Source organism: Budorcas taxicolor, chromosome 21 (assembly GCF_023091745.1).
Source record: "Budorcas taxicolor isolate Tak-1 chromosome 21, Takin1.1, whole genome shotgun sequence".
NCBI lineage: Eukaryota > Metazoa > Chordata > Mammalia > Artiodactyla > Bovidae > Budorcas > Budorcas taxicolor.
This window is the reverse complement of record NC_068930.1, coordinates 60,236,701-60,254,991: the sequence shown is the minus strand read 5'-3', so window position 1 is coordinate 60,254,991 and position 18,291 is coordinate 60,236,701. Positions and strand designations below refer to the sequence as shown.

General features: G+C 40.3%; 1 protein-coding gene across 1 annotated transcript in view; it reads left to right on the top strand.

Moving 5' to 3' along the window:
- The window catches only part of CATSPERB (cation channel sperm associated auxiliary subunit beta), a 129,598-nt gene that overhangs the window by 34,868 nt on the left and 76,439 nt on the right, over positions 1–18,291 (top strand). Inside the window, 1 exon segment of the mRNA XM_052659538.1 lies at positions 9,808–9,957. Within this exon segment, the coding sequence (XP_052515498.1) occupies positions 9,808–9,957 (150 nt within the window).

The window sequence follows — 18,291 nt, the reverse complement described above, 5'->3', positions numbered from 1 at the left end:
TAACAGATTGTCAACTTTAAATAATCATGTATGAGCAAAGTGGTAATAAATACATACCTATCAATAATTTTACTCTAAATGGACTAAATACTCCAATCAAAAGACAGTGGCTGAATGGATTAAAAAAAAAAAAACACACAAGAATTAACATTGCTAAAATGACCATACCACCCAAAGCAATTTACAGATTCAGTGCAATCACTGTCAAAATACCAATGGCATTCTTCACAGAACTAGAACAAATCATCTAGAAATTTGTAGGGAAACACAGAAGACCCTAAATAGCCAAAACAATCTTGAGAAAGAAGAGCAAAGCTAAAGGTATAATGCTCTTTGATTTTAAATTGTACTACAAAGCTATAGTAACTAAAACTGTGGTACTGGCACAAAAATCAGACACATAGATCAGTGAAGTGGAAGAGAGCCCAAAAATGAACCCACACTTATATGATTAATGAATCTATGACAAAGGAGGCAAGAAGTACAGTGCAGGGAAAGAAAACTTCTTCAGTACTTAGTTTTGGGAAAACTGGAAAGCTACAGGCAGAAGAATCAAACTGGACTACTTTCTCACACCATATTCAAAAGTAATTCACCCGTGGCAGATTCATGTTGATGTATGGCAAAATACAATGTTGTAAAGTAATTAGCCTCCAATTAAAATAAATAAGTTTAAATTAAAAAAAAAAAGTAATTCAAAAATGGACTAATGACTTAAATGTGAGATCTGAAACTATAAAACTCCTAGAGGAAAATGGAGGCAGTACACTCTTGGGTATCAGCTTACAGCAATATTTATTTTGATCTTTCTCTTCACACAAAGGAAACAAACAACAAATGGGACTTCATCAAACTCAAAGGCTTTTGCAGAGTTAAGGAAATTATCAACAAAACAAAAAGGCCACTTACTGAGTGGGAAAGGATATATGCAAACAATATATCAGATAAGAGGCTAACATCCAAAATATACAAAGAACCCATATAAAAACAACCTTATTTTTTAAATGGGCAGAAGAACTAAACAGACATTTTTCCACTGAAGACATGCAGATGGCTGACAGGCACTTGAAAAGATGCTCTGCATCACTAATCATCAGGGAAATGCAAATCAAAAGCACAATGAGCCACTACCTCACCTGTCAGAATGCCTGTTATCAAAAAGTCAACAAATAACAAGTGTTGGTGAGGATGCAGAGAAAAGTACCCTTGTGCACTGTTGGTGGGAATGTAGATTGATGCAGCCACTGTGGAAAATTAAAAGTTCTTAAAGTTTCCAGCTACAGAAAGGAGATTCATCTGTTTGAGGAAATGAGAGGAAGTCAGTGTTGTGGGAGCACGGTGAATGACAGAGTGGTGTGTAATGAGTTTAGACAGATGGGCAGAGGTCACAGCAACGTGTGGATTTTATTCTAATCATAATGAAAAGCCACGGAAGTGTGTTAAACAGGAGAATGATACTGATTTATTCTTTTTAAAAATATCACTTTGGCTGCCATGTAGAGAACTGACTCTTAAGGGCAAATGACAAGAATGGGGGAGCTTCCCTGGTGGCTCAGAGGTTAAAGAGTCTGCCTGCAATGCGGGAGACCTGGGTTCGATCCCTGGGTTGGGAAGATTCCCCTGGAGAGGGAAATGGCAACCCACTCCAGTATTCTTGCCTGGAGAATGAAGGAAATTGGTGAGCAGCTGTTGCCACTTTCCACACAGGAGATGCTCTGGAGTACTTGGGATGAGCAGTGGAGACAGTGAGAAGTCAGTGTTCAGGATACAGTTTGAAAGTAGAGCTGATATGACCTCCAGGTGGAATGGGGATGAAGGAAACAGATATTAAGGATGAATCTTAGATTTCTTACTTGAGCAATCAAGTAGATTACAGTATCATTTACTGAGATGCTGAAGACGTGGGTAGAAAACACTGGGAAGTAGCAGTAAGTATTAAGGTTAGAGTTACAACTGGGAATCTTTACTCATTACTAAATTCAAAAGAGTTGTTGAAAAATATTATCTCTACTTCCTAATCTTTGATTCACAGCGCAGACCACTTCATTGAAATTGCTGTTAATCACAATCACCAGTCACCTTCACATCAGTCACTTTTCTCCTTTATAGCTTCTCACCAGTCAAGACTTTTAATCACTCCTTCATTCCTAAAACACTTAAAATACAACACATCAGTAAAGAGGCATTTTCAAGTCAGTGCAGTCATGTTCCAGATGCAAGTTCAAATCTCCCTGCCCTCTGAGATATGGTCATTAATTGTCTGTACACACATGCTACAACCTGGAAAGTCAGCCGCCTTGCCTCAGATTTGTTTGAATTTCAGAATGAATTAATTTGGTTATAAATTGTGTCTCTTTTCCTTCTTGGCCATACCTGTGCTACACTATGTCAGCCTAGATGGAAATTTAGTTCCTTTTCTTACTTTGCCCAAACTGTAGAATATAGTAAGTAAATACTAAGTTTTTGGTTTTATAGCAGACTTTATTGAAAACTTGATGAGGAGATTCATGTTGCAGAAATGTAAACAGCTATGGAGTGACTATATCTCTGTTCTTAAAAGTCCTTTGACTATTTTTGAAATTCAGACAGCAGTACTCTGTCAAATTGTCCTGGCTTACTTTTTATATTCTCTTTTCTCATTTTTTTCAGAAAAATTAATTCTCTCATTTCTCATGCATAAATTTTGACTTTGTCCAGCTCCAGCCCTTTGTATATCTAAGAATAGATTGCTGGGTTGAGGGGTTGGAAATGTCTTGCCTCTGACTGGTTTTTTCTGTTAGTCTCTCCCTGACTCCTTGGTATCTTCCAGAAATCCCTCCAAGTGTCTTGGCCACTGATGAGAACTTTCCCCATTCTCTGTTGCTGTTCCAGATTTATTCTTATTTATCTATATCTCCTGCCATCTCTATGGGATTGGGAAAGTGAACAGAAAGGAAATATGGGGCCTCTCAAAGCAGAAGTTATTCTCTAAGTTATAAATGTGCAAACCCTGTGACCCAGCAATGCCATTTCTAGGGATAGATCCTGTGGCCAATTGTATTTCCTAAAGATGTTCAAAACAGTATCTCCCACATGACATGTTCTTCTGCTGTATGACTTTGTCAGGCCCCCTTCAAGGAAATTAACCTTCATTCCTCATACTTTGGAAAATAAGAATCAACCTATTTTTAACTGATGAAAAATGAGGTGATACACCTATTTTTTTAAACAATGGAATAGTTCCTTTACATAATTTTTAAAAAATCCTTAGAAGAAAGAAATAATTAATTATTTAAGAAATGCAAATCAAAACTGCAGTAAAGTACCTTCTCATTGGTCAGAATGATGTAGAGAGAATTCAAATCACTCAGTCATGTCCAACTCTTTGTGACCACATGGACTGTAGCCTGCCAGGCTCTTCTGTCCATGGAATTCTCCAGGCAAGAATACTGGAGTTGGTAGCCATTCCCTTCTCCAGGGGGGTCTTCCTGACCCAGGGATTGAACTCAGGTCTCCCAAATTGTAGGCAGATTCTCCACCATCCGAGCCACCAGGGAAGCCCCATTGGTCAGAATGGCCATCATTAAAAAGGCTACAGGGACTTCCCTGGTGGTCCAGTGGCTAAGACTCCATGCCCCCAATGCAGGGGGCCCAGGTTCAGTCCCTGGTCAGGAAACTAGATTCCTCATGCCACAACAAAAATCAAAGATTAAGACCTAGCACAACCAAATAAATATATTTCTTTAAGTCTACATATAATAAATGCTGGAGAGGGTGTGGAGAAAGGGGAACCTTCCTATGCTGTGGGTGGAAACTTCCTACACAGTTGGTGGAAAACAGTATAGAGGTTCCTCAGAAAACTAACAATAGAATTGCCAATTATTAGCAATCCCACTCCTGGGCATGAATCCAGATAAAACTACAATTCAAAAAGATATATGCACTCCTATGTTCATAGCAGCACTATTAACAATAGCCAAGACATGGGAACAACTTAAATGTCCATCAGCAGATAAAAGGATAAAGAAGACACAATACTAATACACAATGGAATATTCAGTTCAGGTCAGTTCAGTCACTCAATCGAGTCTGATTCTTTGCGACCCCATAAACGGCAGCATGCCAGGCCTCCCTGTCCATCACCAACTCCCAGAGTTTACCCAAACTCATGACCATTGAGTCAGTGATGCCATCCAACCATTTCATCCTCTGTCATTCCCTTCTCCTCTTGCCCTCAATCTTTCCCAGCATCAGAGTCATTTCAAATGAGTCAGCTCTTCACATCAGGTGGCCAAACATTGGAGCTTCAGCTTCAACATCAGTCCTTCCAATGAACACCCAGGACTGATCTCCTTTAGGACGAACTGGTTGGATCTCCTGGCAGTCCAAGGGACTCTCAAGAGTCTTCTCCAACACCACAGTTCAAAAGCATCAATTCTTCGGTGCTCAGCTTTCTTTATAGTCCAACTCTCACATCCATACATGACTACTGGAAAAACCATAGCCTTGACTAGATAGACCTTTGTTGACAAAGTAATGTCTCTGCTTTTTAATATGCTGTCTAGTGGCATCCCACTCCAGTACTCTTGCCTGAAAAATCCCATGGACGGAGGAGGCTGGTGGGCTGCAGTCCATGTGGTCGCTAAGAGTCGGACACGACTAAGCAACTTCACATTCACTGTTCACTTTCATGCGTTGGAGAAGGAAATGGCAACCCACTCCAGTGTTCTTGCTTGGAGAATCCATCTATGGGGTCGCATAGAGTCAGACACGACTGGGGTGACTTAGCAGCAGCAGCAGCAGCAGGTTGGTCATAACTTTCCTTCCAAGGAGTAAGCATCTTTTAATCTCATGGCTGCAGTCACCATCTGCAGTGATTTTGGAGCCCCCCAAAATAAAGTCAGCCACTGTTTTCACTGTCTCCCCATCTATTTCCCATGAAGTGATGGAACTGGATGCTATGATCTTAGTTTTCTGAATGTTGAGCTTTAAGCCAACTTTTTCACTCTCCTCTTTCACTTTCTTCAAGTGATCTGCATATATGAGCTTATTGATATTTCTCCCGGCAATCTTGATTCTAGCTTGTGTTTCCTCCAGCCCAGCATTTCTCATGATGTATTCTGCGCATAAGTTAAATAAGCAGGGTAACAATATACAGCCTTGATGTACTCCTTTTCCTATTTGGAACCCATCTGTTGTTCCATGTCCAGTTCTAACTGTTGCTTCCTGACCTGCATACAGGTTTCTCAAGAGGCAGGTCAGGTGGTCTGGTATTCCCATCTCCTTCAGAATTTTCCACAGTTTAAAGGCTTTGGCATAGTCAATAAAGCAGAAATAGATGTTTTTCTGAAACTATCTTGCTTTTTCAATGATCCAGCGCATGTTGGTGATTTGATCTCTGGTTCCTCTGCCTTTTCTAAAACCAGCTTGAACATCTGGAAGTTCATGGTTCATGAATTGCTGAAGCCTGGCCTGGAGAATTTTGAGCATTATTTTACTAGCATGTGAGATGAGTGCAATTGTGCAGTAGTTTGAACATTCTTTGACATTGCCTTTCTTTGGGATTGGAATGAAAAGTGACCTTTTCCAGTCCTGTGGCCACTGCTCAGTTTTCCCAATTTGCTGGCATATTGAGTGCAGCACTTTCACAGCATCATCTTTTAGGATTTGAAATAGCTCAACAGGAATTCCATCACCTCCACTAGCTTTGTTTGTAGTGATGCTTTCTAAGGCCCATTTGACTTCACAGTCCAGGATGTCTGGCTTTAGGTGAGTGTGAGTGATTCCACCATCATGATTATCTGGGTTATGAAGGTCTTTTTTGTACAGCTCTTCTGTGTATTCCTGCCACCTCTTCTTTTTTTTTTTTTTCCTGCCACCTCTTCTTAATATCTTCTGCTTCTGTTAGGTCCATACCATTTCTGTCCTTTATCAAGCCCATCTTTGCACAAAATGTTCCCTTGATATCTCTAATTGTCTTGAAGAGATCTCTAGTCTTTCCCATTCTATTGTTTTCCTCTATTTCTTTGCACTGATTGCTGAGGAAGGCTTTCTTATCTCTCCTTGCTATTCTCTGAAACTCTGCATTCAAATGGGAATATTTTTCCTTTTCTCCTTTGTTTTTCACTTCTCTTCTTTTCAGAGCTATTTGTAAGACCTCCTCAGACAGCCATTTTGCTTTTTTACATTTCTTTTTCTTGTGAATGGTCTTGATTCCTGTCTCCTGTGCAATGTCACAAACCTCCATCCATAGTTCATCAGGCACTCTGTCTATCAGATCTAGTCCCTTAAATCTATTTCTCACTTCTACTATATAATCATAAGGGATTTGATTTAGGTCATACCTGAATGGTCTAGTGGTTTTCCCTACTTTCTTCAATTTAAGTCTGAATTTGGCAATAAGGAGTTCATGATCTGAGCCACAGTCAGCTCCTAGTCTTGTTTTTGCTGACTATATAGAGCTTCTTTGCCAGGGTCCAGCCCCAGTGGATCCAGGGTAATTCGAAGGGGAGATGGAGTTGGCATCCTAGGAAAAGGCTATTTAATTAGAAATATAAAGAGAGATTAGAAAAGGATAGTATAGTAGGAAATATTAGTGGAGAAAAAGGCTGAATAACTTGGTTTACGTGGAAAACCAATAAAACTCCAAGACAAGGAATTTGCGCCATCTATGTAGGCCACTGGTGCCTGCTTGAATAGCGGAGGGTGCCCTGCCTTGGGCTCCCTCTTGCATGGGTCTTAGAAGCCAGGGCAAGTAAATAGACATGGAGAGCCTCCACGCTCCAGATGGGAATTCAGCCAGAAAAATGGAGAACAAGAAAGAACGACATGGGGGAATCAGTCTTTCCAGAAACTGATCCGTTTTCTTTATTTTCATGTTTGCTTATATACTTTTTGTTACACATAGAGATAGAATACAGAGTCATGTGGGGTCAGCAGACCTGACCCTTGTCAAAATCAGGTGTTTCATATAAATGTATACAAAGGTCTTAGGGGTTTTACATCATCTTCTGGCCATGAGGCCTGCTGACATTTTATGGCCCTTTCTGATAACGGTCAGTCAACCAGAAAACTTATTTTTTCCAGGGGTGATTTTTTCTTAAACCAGGCACCACCCTCTGAAGGTACCAGATTAAGTTGCATTCCTATAGGGTGAGGGTGCAGGGGGTTATAATCAAGAAAGGAATTTACTTAGCCTAAGATTTAACATGATTAATATCAAAGGTTAATACTTATTTCTCTTATATGCTAGTTATATTCATTAATGTGTATAAGGGCAAAGAATGTGGAGACTTAGCAGCAAATATTGGCCCAACAAATGAAAACCCTTCACCAGTATAATTTCTAACCAACCCACTATACTAATAATTTCTAACTTCTCAAAAGAATCTGTATTTAGAAAGTTTAAAGCATCTCGTGCCTCTCACGGTTGGAAGGCTGTAAACAATCACATGTGGCTGGACGAACCTGCTCAGGCAGGTTAGAGAACCTTCAGAGGAATTTGTAAGTTGAACACTCTGTCACACCCAGGAATTTTTATTGACTGAAGCTGCAAGTTAACTCCTTCTCCGAGAGAGGTGGTGGGGGACAGCCCCCTGTAAATTCATAGGTATAGGTGAGAGCATAAAACAGTGAAGTAGGCAGACTCTGGTTTTGGGGGTAGATGCTCGGGAACAGGGGGTCTCCTGAGGCTCGATCCCACCTTTGCGTATGCCAAGCCTCCTTCCTCATGACCTTTGCCATGGGTGGAGTTCCTCACACTGGCTCCTGGCATCTCCCCCTTTTTTATTTCTTAAAGCAGTCAGATGCAGCTCAGTCACGAGCTTCTGAATGTTCTGCTGAAGAATCCTGACAATACAAGGAAGAATGATTATAAGAAGTAAAATTAGAGCACCAACAGCAGAATTTTTTTCCAGAAATAAAGTTAGAGAAGGTATGGAAAAAGTCATTAGCAGCTCCAGCAGCAGTAAAATCCAATAGAATATAATCAGTCTGATTTCAGTGTTGACCATCTGGTGATGCCCATGTGTAGAGTCTTCTCTTGTGTTGTTGGAAGAGGGTGTTTGCTATGACTAGTGCGTTCTCTTGGCAGAACTCTATTAGACTTTGCCCTGCTTCATTCTGTACTCCAAGGCCAGATTTGCCTGTTACTCCAGGTGTTTCTTGACTTCCTACTTTTGCATTCCAGTCCCCTAGAATGAAAAGGAAATCTTTTTTGGGTGTTAGTTCTAAAAGGTCTTGTAGGTCTTCATAGAACCATTCAACTTCAGCTTCTTCAGCATTACCTGTCAGAGCATAGACTTGGATTACCATGATATTGAATGGTTTGCCTTGGAAACGAACAGAGATCCTTCTGTTGTTTTTGAGATTGCATCCAAGTACTACATTTTGGACTTTTTTGTTGAAAGCCATTTTGGTGGCTACTCCATTTCTTCTAAGGGATTCCTGCCCATGGTAGTAGATACAATGGTTATCTGAGTTAAATTCACCCATTCCAGTCCATCTTAGTTCACTGATTCCTAGAATGTCGATGTTCACTCTTGCCATCTCCTGTTTGACCACTTCCAATTTGCCTTGATTCATGGACCTAACATTCCAGGTTCCTATGCAATATTGCTCTTACAGCATTGAACCTTGCTTCTATCACCAGTCCCATCCACAACTGGGTGTTGTTTTTGCTTTGGCTCCATTCCTTCATTCTTTCTGGAGTTATTTCTCTACTGATCTCCAGTAGCATATTGGGCACCTACTGACCTGGGGAGTTCATCTTTCAGTGTCCTATCTTTTCATACTTTTCATGGGACTCTCAGGGCAAGAATACCGAAGTGGTTTGCCATTCCCTTCTCCAGTGGACCACATACTGTCAGACCTCTCCACCATGACCCATCCATCTGGGATGGCCCCACACGGCATGGCTTAGTTTCATTGAGTTAGACAAGGCTGTGGTCCATGTGACCAGATTGGCTAGTTGTCTGTGATTGTGGTTTCAGTCTGTGTGCCCTCTGAAGCTCTCTGTCAGCGCCTACCATCTTACTTGGGTTTCTCTTACTTTGGACATGGGTGATCTCTTCATGGCTGCTCCAGCAAAGTGCAGCCACTGCTCCTTACGTTGCACGTTGAATATCTCCTCTCAGCCACCACCCCTGACCTTGGACATGGGGTAGTTCCTCTCGGCTGCTCCTGTGTTGGTGCAGCCACTGCCCCTGTGCACAATGGAATATTACTCAGCCATAAAAAAAAGAAATAATGCCCTTTGCAGGAACATGGATGCAGAAACATGCATGTAGAAATTATCACACTAAGTGAAGTAAGTCAGAAAGATAAAGATAAATACCTTATGATATCACTTATATGTGGAATCTAAAGTATGACAGAAATGAACCTATCTATGAAACAGAAACAGAATCATGGACATAGAGAATAGACTGGTGGTTGCCAAGGCGGGGGTGGGTAGAAGGATGGATTGGGAGTTTGGGATTAACAAATGCAAACTTCTGATTCATATAGAATGGGTATCCATATAGACTGGATAAACAACAAGGTCCTATTGTATAGTACAGGGAACTACACTCAGTATCTTGTGATAAACCATAATGGAAAAGAATATGTAAAAGAGAATATGTATATGCACATATATATATATGTTGGTATGTATGTATAGCAGAATCATTTTGTAGTACAACAGTAATTAACACAACATTGTAAATCAGCTATACTTCAATTTAATTTTTTTTTTAACTTTTTAAAAAGACAGAAAAAAAGAAAGCAGTAATGTTCTATTTTCAAGAGTGCTGCTGTAATTTAAACACCAAAACTTGATTTCCACAGAACCTATCCTTCACTGGAAACTTGGCACTGTGATGAACAAAAGAACAATCCAGCAATTATATCCACATGTGGTAGATCTCAAAACGACAAAGTGTCCCTGTGCCAATGATGTGGCATTACTTGGCTTCGTTATGAACACAACACTTAATGGTAAGTTTGTGACTTTATTCAGAATTGGGGATGGCATTTTGTATTATATGACAGTTATGTTTAGTTGGCAGTACAAGTTAAACATGCAGGCATAATGGAGTGAAAATGTTTCCTAAAAATACCTAAGAACTTTGTCATTTTCCCTTGTCTGCTTGCTAGTGTGATAAACTTTTTTCTCTGTGACATTTTGCCATGTTACTACTAACTTTAATGTCTCTCCAAATTTCCTTGATACTCTGGTGATTTATGTTTGGAAATACCTACTGCTTCTGTACAGCAGAGGATAAAAAGGTATATCAGAAAGTGAAGTCACTCAGTCGTGTCTGACTTTTTGCGACACCATGGACTGTAGACTACAAGGATCCTCCATCCATGGAATTTTCCAGGCAAGAGTACTGGAGTGGGTTGCCATTTCCTTCTCCAGGATATCTTCCCAACCCAGGGATCGAACCCAAGTCTCCCTCATTGCAGGCAGTGCTGAAAGGTAGTTGCTGAACCACAAAAATATGCCGGGATTCTTGGCCTCTGGAGAAGAATTCAGTCTGGGGCCAGAGATGAATGAGGCTTGATTGCTCAGAGTTTTTGTGTAATAAAAGTTTTATTAAAGTATAAAGGAAATACAGAAAGCTTCTGACATAGGCATCAGAAGAGGGCAGAAAGAGTACCCCCTTGCTAGTGTTAGCAGTGGAGTTATATACTCTCCAATGAATCAAAAGAATGTCTGAAGGTTGTAAAGACCTCACCAGACCTACTCCCATAATTTACATTTTAAGATAACAGGATTAGCCAGAAGGTTTAATCTACAGACTGTCCTCAGACAGGATACATTATTGTTATATAATCCTAAGGAATGTGAGGGGGAAAAAAAGTGTGTCCTTTCTTCTTCCTTGAGAGTTCCAGACCCCTCTCTCCTTGGGGACCCCTAGACTTCTTATCAACCTGCCTAGGAAATGACTCTCTCAATGCTTTACCATCTGAGCCACCAGGGAAGCCCCACTTGATACTCTGTCCTCCATTAATATGTTCTTTCTTCCCAGAGATAATTCATTGCAGTTCTAATCCATCTTCTATTCCTGCCACACGTAAATATGTAAAGTTGTTCTGAGGTATCACATTATTTTGTTATGTGTTTTTCTATTATTATTATAATTAATAGCATCCTACACTTTTCAATTACTAATTGTCTTTTTCTAGATTGTTTTTCGTAAGTCATTGATGACTTCAGTGACCCCAAATCTGATATTTCTGAAGGAAAAAAAATAAATAAAAGAACTAAAAGATAGGAAACAAATTTTATTACCCATAGATTATATGTGTATCTATATAAAAATCCAAAAGAATCAACAGACAAACTATCAGAACAAGTATGGGAATGCTATGGAATTGACAAACATATCAGTATATAAAAACCACTCCACTAAAGACTGATTAAAAGATTATAAATTTTAAAACCCTATTCAGAAAGTAATAGGGACCTATAAATAAACCAAAAAAGACTTGCAAGGCTTGTGTAGAAATTATAAAATTTTAATGAAGGCTATAAAGAGAGACTAAAAATGATTTTATGTAAAAATGTTAGTTCTCTCAAAATTTATCAATCAATTCAATACAAATCCAAGAAAAATTACAGCTGTACTTTTGTGTATATGGAAATTGATAAGCCAATACCAAAATTCATGTGGGAGACTAAAGCAACATGACTAACCAACATGATTTTAAAGAATAAAACAGCATAATAGGTTGCCCTACCATGATAAAGTAATAGATTCAAGTAATATACACTGGTATAGGGATATATAGATAGCCTTGCCCCAAATTTCTTTGAATTCCAATGACTTGCAGTCTTTTAATTATCCTAGCTCCAGCCTGCTTGTGCAGAATTAGTTCAGTGAGAAACTGTGTCTCATTTTCCTCTCTCTCAACCAGATGGAAACTCAGCTCCTTTTCTAGCTTTGTTCCATGGATGCAAGGCCAGGGCCCCCTCCTCTTTTCTCTGTCCAAACCTGCCATACTTTTGTGAGACACAGGAGAGGAGCCAGTCTCTGCATCCTGCCACACCCCCAAGAATCATAGGAGAGAAGGCAAGTCTCAGTTCCTCAGGGTCTCACTCACTCGATCACTTCAACATCTCAAGAAAAGAAACTTTTGGAAACCTGTTTTTAGATGAACCCACTTTTTCCCTCAGCTGGCCACTGGTGTGCTGAAGCAGAAAATAAATTCCCACAGTATCAGGCTGCCAATGACCATTCCTTTGTGAGGCTTTGGTTCATCTGCCCTCCCCACACCAATGAAGCTTCATCCCAAATGGAGTCAATGGTGAGAACAGGAATCCAGGAGCCTCATATGGTCCATATGTTCCAGTCTGGAATTATTACCCATCTTCCTCCTCTATGACACTCCTAATACATCCATCATGCCTCTCACCCCAATTTTACGTCACTACAGAAACCCAAGCCTCCAGGTCACTTTTGGTTACTTTATACCACATACTATTCTGAATTTCCTTTAATTTCACCCAAACAACATTCAGAAAACTAATACTGTGGTATGTGGTCCACACTTCATGGCAAATAGATGGGGAAACAAAGAAACAGTGACAGACTTTATTCTGGGGGGCTCCAAATCACTGCAGATGGTGACTGCAGCCGTGAAATTAAAAAGATGTTATGATCAACAAAGACAGCATATTAAAGTCTGTCTAGTGAAAGTTATGGTTTTTCTAGTAGTCATGTATGGATGTAAGAGTTGGACTATAAAGATAGCTGAGCGCTGAAGAATGATGCTTTTGAACTGTGGTGTTGGAGAAGACTCTTGAGAGTCCCTTGGATTGCAAGGAGATCCACCAGTCAATCCTAAAGGAAATCAGTCCTGAATATTCATTGGAAGGACTGATGCTAAAGCTGAAGCTTCAATACTTTGGCCACCTGATGCAAAGAACTGACTCATTAGAAAAGTCCCTGATGCTGGGAAAGATTGAAGGCAGGAGGAGAAGGGGACAACAGAGGATGAGATAGTTGGATGGCATCACTGACTCAATGAACATGAGTTTGAGTAAACTCCAGAAGCTGGCGATGGACAGGGAGACCTGGTGTGCTGCAGTCCATGGGATTGCAAAGAGGTGGACACAACTGAGCAACTGAACTGAACTGAAACGTAGGTCCATCTCCATTCTCCCAAATCCATTCATTGGAATATGTGGTCTGTTATCAGTAAATTCCCCCATACTACTAATCTTTTCTCTGAATGGTCCCCTCAATTGCTGTAAAGAGTAATCTGGCCAATCCCAGTTATCATTCTTTTCTCTGCAGCCGTCTCACATGTTTGAGTCTCAAGGAGTCATTGTCCTCATTCCGTAAGGGCTACTTCTTAATAATTAACTCCTGTCTTCTCCTTGAAAATGTTCAGTCCCTTTGTAGTCAGACTTTACTCCCTCTAACTCTTCTTGGCTGCCAGTGTATGACAACCTTCCCATCACTCACTTTCATTGATGAGTTTAGCATCTGGACCCCTACCTTTCTCTCCACCTAATTTTTGTTACTATTTTTGGTGATTTCACCAGCCATATGGACCAATGCTTTCAAGGCCTGTTCTTCCCCAGTGATCTTTCCCCCGTCTTACTTCTGTGGTCATTTTCTTGACCTTGTTGTCTCTGATATTGTTACTGCCTCCAAAATCTCCACTACAATCATCTCATGCTCTGTGCACTACCTTCTATACTTTCATCTTACCCTAGTATTCACAGTCTGACATTTGGATTTCTTGGAGACATCAATACGTTTTCTCCGCCACTTTTTTTTCACTACGCAACATACTTACTTTTTCACCATAATTTTGTCTCTCTTTATAAATACTTCTGTAACTTCTTTGCCCTTCTCTTTCTTTCTTGCCTGCATAATCCAACCTGTCATTAAAACCATCTCTACTCCATTGGCAGAGCAGAATATTACTAGACAAAAGTTGCACACCAGTCTGTTTAAAATTCCACCAGCTGGTCTCAGCATAAATTCATGATTTCAAGTCTCAAGTGGGTACTCAGAATGACCCAGAAATCCCACCTCTCTTCCTTGGGATGTTTATTTTCCCATTCTGCAGAGTGACCTGGTCACACCTCTTCCCACTCCTCAAGTACTGTGCCTCACCTCCTTTCCCTCTCTGCTCTCAGCTGTGCCTTTAATACTTGATGTACACTCATTATCAGAGAAATGCAAATCAAAACCACAATGAGGTACCATTTCACACCCGTCAGAATGGCTACGATCCAAAAGTCTGCAAGCAATAAATGCTGGAGAGGGTGTGGAGAAAAGGGAACCCTCTTACACTGTTGGTGGGAATGCAAACTAGTACAGTCACTATGGAGAACAGTGTGGAGATTCCTTAAAAAACTGGAAATAGAACTGCCTTATGACCCAGCAATCCCACTGCTGGGCATACACACTAAGGAAACCAGAACTGAAAGAGACACGTGTACCCCAATGTTCATTGCAGCACTGTTTATAATAGCCAGGACATGGAAGCAACCCAGATGTCCATCAGCAGATGAATGGATAAGAAAGCTGTGGTACATATACACAATGGAGTATCACTCAGCCATTAAAAGGAATACATTTGAACCCGTTCTAATGAGGTGGATGAAACTGGAGCCTATTATACAGAGTGAAGTAAGCCAGAAAGAAAAACACCAATACAGTAAACTAATGCATATACATGGAATTTAGAAAGATGGTAATGATAACCCTGTATGCCAGACAACAAAAGAGACACAGATATATAGAACAGTCTTTTGGACTCTGTGGGAGAGGGCGAGGGTGGGATGATTTGGGAGAATGGCATTGAAACATGTATAATATCAGATATGAAACGAATAGCCAGTCCAGGTTCGATGCATGATACTGGATGCTTGGGACTGGTGCACTGAGACGACCTAGAGGGATGTACGGGGAGGGAGGAGGGAGGGGGGTTCAGGATACGGAACACATGTATACCTGTGGTGGATTCATGTTGATGTGTGGCAAAACCAATACAATATTGTAAAGTAATTAACCTCCAATTAAAATAAATAAATTTATTTTTAAAAAATACTTGATGTAGAAGATCAAGACTGATCACAAGGCATTCCATCATCGCTTCTTCACTCACCTGTCACCTTACCTTCCTTAGTACTTGCATGCTTTGCCTTCTTGCCTGTTGCATTGTGAGAAATCTCTCTGCTGTGCCTAAGGCTGCCCATCACCCCTTGTGTCCTGCATCCTATTCTCTCCAATCACCTGGAGAACCTTACTCCTGCATCTGTCCTGCAGTTCTCACCTTTCTCTCATATATCATCACTCTGTCCCTCCTCAGTGGATTAGATGCATTAGTATACAAACATACCCTAATATCCTCCATCTTAGCCAAAATCTTCATTTATCTCACTTTACCACCATCCCTCATTCCTCTGTTTCCCTTCAAACAAAATGATTGGGAGAATTTATTGTAGATGGCATTACATTTTCCACCTTCCTATTTTATCTTCAGTTCAGTTCAGTCGCTCAGTCGTGCCCGACTCTGCGACCCCGTGAATCACAGCATGCCAGGCCTCCCTGTCCATCACCAACTCCTGGAGTTCACTCAAACTCATGTCCATTGAGTCAGTGATGCCATCCAGCCATCTCATCCTCTGTCGTCCCCTTCTCCTCCTGCCCCCAATCCCTCCCAGTGTTAGGGTCTTTTCCAATAAGTCAACTCTTCACATGAGGTGGCCAAAGTATTGGAGTTTCAGCTTCAGCATCAGTCCTTCCAGTGAATGTTCAGGACTGATTTCCTTTCGGATGGACTGGTTGGATCTCCTTGCAGTCTAAGGGACTCTCAAGAGTCTTCTCCAACACGACAGTTCAAAAGCATCAATTCTTCAGTGCTCAGCTTACTTCACAGTCCAACTCTCACATCCATACATGACCACAGGAAAAGCCATAGTCTTGACTAGACAGATCTTTGTTGGCAAAGTAATATCTCTGCTTTTCAATATGCTATCTAGGTTAGTCATAACTTTCCTTCCAAGGAGTAAGCGTCTTTTAATTTCATGGCTGCAATCACCATCTGCAGTGATTTTGGAGCCCCCCAAAATAAAGTCAGTCACTGTTTCCACTGTTTCCCCATCTATTTGCCATGAAGTGATGGGACCAGATGCCATGATCTTCGTTTTCTGAATGTTGAGCTTTGAGCCAACTTTTTCACTCTCCTCTTTCACTTTCATCAAGAGGCTTTTTAGTTCCTCTTCAGTTTCTTCCATAACAGTGGTGTTATCTGCATATCTGAGGTTTTATCTTCATTACCCTGCAAATCAGATTGTTCCTACCATTGTTCTGAAACAATTCATTCTAAGGTCACCCATGATCTCCGTGTTGTCAATTCCAACAGTCAATTCGTTATCCTCATTCTACTCTCCCTCCCAGCAGAATTTGACACAGTTAACTAATATACTTCTCAACAGAACACTTTATTCTTTTGGCTTCCTTACACCACCTATAGTTACATTTATCTTACCTCATTGGTCAATCCTTAGTTTTCTAAACCGGCTCATTTGTTGTGACCCCTAACATGTCAATGAAATAAGGCTTTGTTCTCAACTCTACCAGATCCTCTCCAAGAAATGTAATCTAGTCCTTTGGTAATAATGCCACCTTCAGGCTGATGATCCCTGAATTTGTATTTCTGGTGCTGACCACTTCCTTGAGACCAAACTCCCACACTTAATTGTCTGTTTTATACTTCCTATTGGTATCTAATGAACATCTCTGATATAACAAAGCTAAGCCAAAATTCTTGATTCATCTCCCTTTAAACTCTGTTCCTATCTAGTACTTTTCATCCTAATGTATATCCAATTACTCAAATATAAAATTTAGCATTGACTTTTGACTGTTCTTACTCTGATGACATTCCAGGATGAGGCCAAATCCAGTGTCTATCCTCAGCGTGACCACTTCTCTCCTCTGGTAAAATCTTAGGCCAAGATAACAATGGTTTTCCATGAGACTAATTCACAGCCTCTCAAGTGGTCTCCCTGTTTCTAACCCTAGTACAACTCACAATCCAAACAGTCACCACAATGATCTCAAGTGTAAAACAAATCACACTACTTTCTGGCTTCAAACATTCCAGTGGCTTCCCTTTGCCCATTAGAATAAAATCCAAAATCATTGCAATGGTCTACATCAGCTTCTGTAACCCTGAGATACAATTATGGCCAGTTTGTCACAGAGAATAGCCTGCAACTTAATTTCAGTATAAAATATCAACCAGAATAAGCTTTTATTTTACTACTTACCTCTCTATTAAATATTTCTAGACTTTGCCAGAGTCTGGTCATGTGATATGCTTAGCTTTTGCCTTAGAAAAGCAAAGCTTGCCTTTAGCTTTCCTCTTTCTGGAAAAAGTGGATGATGATAGCATTTTCTTCCATATCTTTCCCTACACAGAAAATATCTAGGAGTTAAAACACACACGTCAGAATCTGAGTGATGCTGCATTCATCTTTTAGAAACAAAGCATATGCATTAGATTATCAACTCTCTTCAGGCTCCTTCTACCACCCGCATAGTTATATGCGTGTTGACTAGATTTCATATTAATATTCCACATTTAAAACACAAAAGATGCTTAACATTCCTTCTATGGCCAAGGAAAGGTAAGATCAAGGAACAAAGTGATTTCGGTATTTGCAACATGTTCAGTCTCTTTTTAATAAGTTCTCAAAGTTTGAATGAAGTGAAGTGTTAGTTGCTCAGTCATGTTTGACTCTTTGCGACCCTGTGCCCTGCAGCCCACCATGCTCCTCTGTCCATGGAATTCTCCAGGCAAGAATACTAGTGAAAGTGAAAGTCACTCAGTCGTGTCTGACTCTTTGCGATCCCATGGGCTGTACAGTAGATGGAATTCTCCAGGCCAGAATACTGGAGTGGGTAGCCTTTCCCTTTTCTCTAAGGGAAAGAATACTAGAGTAGGTAGCCATTCCCTTCTCCAGGGGATCTTCCCAACCCAGTGACTGAACCAGTGTTTCCTGCATTACAGGCAGATTCTTTACCATCTGAGCCACAAATAGATTCCCTTATTAACAATTTATTCTATTTTAAAAATCACAATAAAGCAAATCACTTTCAAAAAATAAAGTAAATCAAACACAACTTCTTCCCTCTTGGGTTTTGCATTTTAATGTTTTTTTCTGGAATTTTTGTATTGTTCACTATAATTGTATTCTTGAAATAGGGACATATTTTTGCTTGGAAGGATATTATCAGGAAGGAAAATTTCTTTCTGTATCCTCATATGTTATGACTGGGGGCCTCCCAACTAACG